General features: G+C 40.6%; 1 protein-coding gene across 1 annotated transcript; it reads right to left on the reverse strand.

The window, feature by feature from the left end:
- LOC109833819 (mitogen-activated protein kinase kinase 9-like) lies at window positions 3,119-4,436 on the reverse strand. Its single transcript, XM_020401647.1, is given in 4 exon segments — window positions 3,119-3,523; window positions 3,526-4,093; window positions 4,095-4,195; window positions 4,198-4,436. Coding segments are annotated over 4 exon segments (1,002 nt in total). The 5' UTR covers window positions 4,418-4,436; the 3' UTR covers window positions 3,119-3,410.

The following is a 6,258-nucleotide window of genomic DNA, read 5'->3' on the forward strand; positions in this document are numbered from 1 at the left end:
CTTGATATCGACTCAATAAAAAATAAAAGAGAAAGAATAAAAGATAATATTTTCTTAAAATTTTATAGAATAGCCTAATTTTTTGAGTAAAATTAGAAATGTTTGGAAGACGTTTTCACGAATTTTAAAATATTTTTATATACTTATTTTGTGGATGCTTTTATAATATAAAATCATACTATAGTTAGCATTAATATATAGTTTATGGTTTTTAATGAAGTCTATTAGTGATTTGGAATAAAATTCATATTCTCTTTTGTGTTATTTTAGCCACATCTAATCATTTGTCTAGGCTTATTGGGTTTAATTATTCCTCTTACTATTATAATGCTATTTTTAAAGTGTTTTTTAGTTTTACAATACTGTACTTCCTTAGATAAAACTTTCTTTCATGCCGATCCAAATAACATGGAATATTCAAATTGGCTTCACTATGGTTTCATGTCAATTCAATTATCAACATGAAACTTAAAATTGGTTGTAGCACATTCAAACAAATATTAAAGAAATATAAATAATCACAATATTAAATTTTAGAGACATAAGTGAGCAAAAACTATCAAATTGAGATTGAATAATAAATATTAATAAGGAATCAAACTAAAAATAAATAATTACGATATTTAATCACGTGCAATGCGCACGTGCATATAAAAACTAGTAGTTTGAAAGATACGAGCCAGTCCTAATTGATGAGTTTGCAAAAGTAAATCGACTAAAGACATTCTTCTACTAAAGAAGCTAACTAGTATCAACCTTCTCAAATAAGGCTGTCAATCACAACTAAAACGACGTATATGACTAAAATATAATGAATGAAGATGAAATTAATGAAGTTCGCTTTTTTTAAAGCATCCAATTAGGATGAATTTTAGCTCGATCTGAGAGGGGATCTGCAAAATGGTTCATTAGTGTGATACGATTTGATTCGCACCCTTTTGGAAGTTTAGATATAAAAATAGAGTATCGTATTCTTTTATTTATTGATTATAGTGTGGCTTGTGCGTGAACAAAGGTTAGTAAAGGGCCTTTAACAGGCTAAGCCCAGTCCAGTTGTAAGTCGATATGGGCGAAGATCGCGAAAAAATGATAGCCCAGAACTGAAGGAGGCGATGAATAGGGAATTTCCACCGGCTCCAAATTTGTGGGTAGCTTTCTCCAATAAAAAGCGTTAATTATAGTTTCTTGTACCCCTAATGCACATGATAAATTGTAAAAATGTGCCCTGAAAAAATTAGGACCAGGAATCTCTCATGGTTAACTTTCTAAGGAGTCCAAACAAAAGGGGTAGCCTGTCCAAAACAAGTTCAAATGCGTGTAACCCAATGAGCTTATTTTCTTTGCATTTACAGTCCAAATTTTGTAGAGAGCTATCTAGGATTCTTCTCACAATAGAGCATTTTATGGTTGATATCTCCGAATGATCTCCAGCCAGTCAATACATTTCAACTCTGCAAACGCTTTCTAGATGCCCTCGATATTGGGGATAAACTCCCTATCCGCGGAGATCGAGCCTGCAAGACCGCGAGTTCCCCCATTCTGAGATCCGCCGCGGAAACAATATTGATATCAACTTGGTGTAAAACTCAATTTAGTGAGGGAAAAAGATAACAAAATAGATGCAAATCGACACAAGAGATTTGTGTGATTCGGCAGAACCGTCTACATCCAAGGGTGAGAGCTATCCATTTTTTACTTTTTTGAGAGAATACAAAAGAATTACAATTAAATCGCTCATCGACTCAAATCCGTAACCACTATATACCCACTCTCAATGTACCCAAAGAACACTCTCACAAGCACTCAACCATACTCCTTTTTACCCCCTCATTGTATGTCCCCCAAAACTCATAACCCTCTTTAGAGCATCTCCAACAGCTTCTCCAAAATTTTCTCCAAAATGGGGAAGCAAAAGTCATATTCTCCAACTAATTTTTACATCAACTCCAACAACTTCCCCATTTTGAAGAATCCCTTTTTTCCTCCAAAAATTTGGAGAATGCTGCAGATTTGGGGAAGCTTCCCCATTTTTTCTCCTCCATCCCTATTTTGGAGAATGAGATGGGAAATCTGTTGGGCCAAAAACCTAACTAAATTCTCCAAAAATAAAAAATGGGGAAGCTGTTGGAGATGCTCTTAAATAGCTCACAAGTCTTTCCCTCCAAACTTTAGCTAGTTTGTTCTCCAAACTTCTGAAAACATGGCCACCAAACTTCTCAAAACTTTCTCACCAAGCCTCTCAAGAAAGATGGACCACCAACACACAAGACTTCCAACTCAAAACTTTCTCACCAAGCCTCTCAAGAGAGATGGTCCACCAACACACAAGACTTTCAAAATGTTGTCCTACAACATAGATAATATTTACTCATATTTACTTTTGCCCACATAGTTTATTTATATTTACAATTAATCTCTACTTCAAAATATCGAGTCTAAGTTCTTTCAGGACCATCTGTGTGCGAGCGGACCAGTCTAATCCTTGAATGTAACAAATATGCGATAATTTGATAATTTCTCGTTTACCGTGTAAGAATCAGATTAGCCCGCTCGCATAGCTCTGAGAAAATTCCTATTCAAAATTTTGTGTGATCAGTTGTTTATTTCAGTACAATTGGAGTAGCATGACATTTTTGAGTTGCAATTAAGGTCGCATTCAGTCAGAATACGGCTCAATTATGATACTTACTATATCCATATCCACTTATTCAGCACGTATACAGATAAAGATACAGATATACATAAATAAGAAAAATTCATATCTATTATCCGCTAAAATTAGATACGGATTTGGATATATAAGCAGATATGCATGCGGATACAAAATGGATATGGAAAAACTAAATAATATTGAAAAAAATATAGTTAATGTGATACAAAGAAGTTGATTACTACGTCCTAAGATTAAACATCTTGATCATCAAAGTATGATCAATATGTATTCAGATAGTTCGATACTGATCCTGATATTTCACTACAAAATTATATTCGTAATCATATGCTATCGGTTATAGATTTGAGGAGCTACATATGTATCCTATTGGATACAGCTACAAATGTTTCTAGGATATGGATTCGATTTAACACCGTAGTTGCGATTGCCTGTTTCAATGCAAAGTTACATAAATAAATCTTCAATTTCCCTAAGGATTCATGCAGATTTGAACATTAAGTGGAAGTAATCCCCCTAAATTTAGACGTTATTCAACAAATTTACAACAAAATTGCTTCAGCAAATTAACTGAAGAAATCCACCGGAGACTCCACTAACCCCCCAACGAAAATTAAAAATAAAAATAAATAAATCATAAAAAAAAGCCCCACTTGATCAGATCCATTATTCTTCGGATCCATCTATGTACAACCCAAAAATAAAAAATAAAAAAAATAAAAAACCCACGTATTCCTCCTCAAAATCTCAACCCTCCCCAGCTCCGCCGGCCGCTGGCCAAAACCTCCCCAAAAGCCCTCTCCGACTCCCTCCGATCCCTTCCGCCCACAAACGGATGCCTCAACAACTCCAACCCGTCCACCTCTTTCCCGCCTCTTTCATCAAGCAACACCCCCACAACCCCCTCAGCTCCTCCGACGCCGCCTCCGGCACGCCGGCCGCCTCCCCGAAGCAAATCGCGCACATCAGCGTCGCCCAGTCCGGCCTCTGACCCATCGGCAACAGCGGAAAGTGCCCCAGGTGGAGCTCCAAGATCGTCAACCCCAAGCTCCACACGTCAGACGCGTACGCGTCGTAGTTCCCCCCGTGCCGGTCCGGATCGAACCTCTCCGGGCTCATGTACGCGCACGTGCCCACGTAGGACACGCACGGGTCCAGGGTCCGCCGCATTATTTTCCCCACTCCGAAGTCGGCGATCTTGATCTCTCCGCTGGAGCTCAGCAGGAGGTTCGAGGGCTTGATGTCGCGGTGGACGATCTTCTGAGCGTGGAGGTAGGCGAGGCCGTTGAGGACCTGGGCGGCGATCTCGGCGAGGGCGGGTTCGGGGAACCGGGTGCTGAGGTTTAGGGACCCGAGATCCATGTGCTCGAGGAGGAGCGCGGGGTCGCCGGAGGAGGTGGAGAGGACGGCGATGCAGCTTGCCTGAGCGCGGAGAGTCGGCGCCCTTGTGGATCTCGATCTCGCGGCGAGAGGCCGCGGAGTCGGAGTGGAGGACTTTCAGGGCTGTAGATGCGCTGCTCCGGCGTGGCGGACTTTGTAGACGGTGCCTCCGTTGCGCGTGTCCGAGCACGGCGAGCTTCTCTCGAAGTCGGAGAGTCTGTACTCGCGGGCGGCGGCGGCGGCGGCGGATGACGAGGAAGAAGGGTGGAGTGGAGGTAGATGGAGGCGGAGGCGGCGGTCGGTTGAGGGTTCCGGCGGGGGAGCTCGAGAGTGAGGTTTTAGTCTTCGCTCTCTGACGACGGCCATTAAAGTTTTTATTCAGCAGTTGAAGGGTTTGCGATGAGGAGTCGGTCTTTTGAGGTTCGATTTAAGAGGAGGCGCTAGTGAGGGATGCGGTCACCGCTCGTGAGGGTAGGAGGTTAACGACAGAGGGAATGGATCGCTAGTCCAACTGCTGTTTAGTCGCGGTGAGAAGAGGAGGGAGGTGACTGAAGCAGGGCTGAGGTGGTTTATTTTGGGGCAGAGGAAGAGAGAAGGAAAGTGATGAGAGGTTGTAGAGCCCAGTGGGCCTCACGTGCCTTATTACAACACGAGGGCTATTGCGCTTGTGACTGAACGATTGGACTTCATATTGTGACATCTGATGAGAAATTATTAAGAGGTGATTAGATTAAGAGGTGATTAGATTCTTAGGGTTGGCAGTTACTTTGATGATTTAAGAGATGAGGTGTGCTGATAGATGCAAATAATTGTTCTTTTTTTTTTGGAGGTCCGGAGGATGATAGAGACCTTGGCTGGCTGTTGGAAGAAATGTCAAAATGTGTCCTTTTTTTTGAAGTAAAGGAAATTTCTTTATTTGTTTTGGGTCCATTTTTATGTTGTTGCTGATCATTAATGAGAATGTGATACATGATTTTTCTAAATGCACTTCCCTTGTTTGAATTTCTTTACTACATGTTCATAATTTTCTAATATAGTTACAATTAATATATAATCGATCATAACTAAAAACACAATAGGTAAGGTATTTGAGTTAAAATAACTAACAATTTCAGAGCTACTTTCAAAATACTATGGATTTATGATAAAAAACAATTAAAGTATAGAACATAAATTTCTAAAAACCCATTGAATATGTGAAAAATTTTGATTTCTAGTATTAGGGGAAAGAGTGAGGAAATGAAGTCGCGATATTTTTGGCGTCATTGATGCTTTGTATATTTGGCGATCATACGAATTACCTATCCGGAAAATTTTAATATATTCTCTAAAAGACAACTAAATAAAAATTTTAATGCAGAATAAGTTTTATAGAAATTCTGATTGCAAACATCATAGATCTAAATTATTACTTAAACAAGCATCATAGACCTAAATTATTACTTAGAAATGTTGAATTAACTAAATCATAACTTTTTCCGCATACAGTGGCCGCTCTTTCCTTTTCTAATCAAACATAGTCATCTCAGCTGGCCTTGGGCTATAACGTTATACGCTAACTTCCTCCTGTAATAATGCTGTGCGCACTTATCAAACTTCAAAATATTTAGTTTTCCAACAGTTTAATATCCCTTCTTTGCTCTAATTGGATAAAAAACTAATTAAGAAGAAAATTCTATGAAATTGTTGTAGGCGTCTAAAAAGTGCCTATGGGTGCCCGCACACAGCTCAAGACAAAGAGAAGGTGATGAACGCCGTTATCCGAATCAAAGAGGATTATCCAACGCCGACAAGCGCATGAAGCGAATCGGCAAACTGTTGATGACACGACAACGAACCACCGCAATGGAAAACACCAAGTGGACCGCATGCGTTAATCAACTCAAAGCGTACAAACGCACCCAACAGTCAGTTAACACGCACGCATCATTCAGCTCGTGCATGTCAATCAGTGCGCGCGTCAGTCAGTTCACGATGGCGTTAATCAACGTACATTAATCAACTCGCGTGGAGCATACAAGTCAACACGACGGATGAGTAAACAAAATGGGAGAAACTACAAGTCCCGGAAGATCGGAAAAGTCGTAAAAACACAAGAAATCAGCGAAACTCAGCGCGCTGCGCGAGACGGACCAAACCGACCCGCGCCCACGCGGGTCGGCCAAGTCCGACCCGCGGCGGCGCGGGTCGGACAAAGCCGACCCGCG

The sequence above is a fragment of the Asparagus officinalis genome, chromosome 3 (assembly GCF_001876935.1).
Source record: "Asparagus officinalis chromosome 3, Aspof.V1, whole genome shotgun sequence".
NCBI classification, from domain to species: domain Eukaryota; kingdom Viridiplantae; phylum Streptophyta; class Magnoliopsida; order Asparagales; family Asparagaceae; genus Asparagus; species Asparagus officinalis.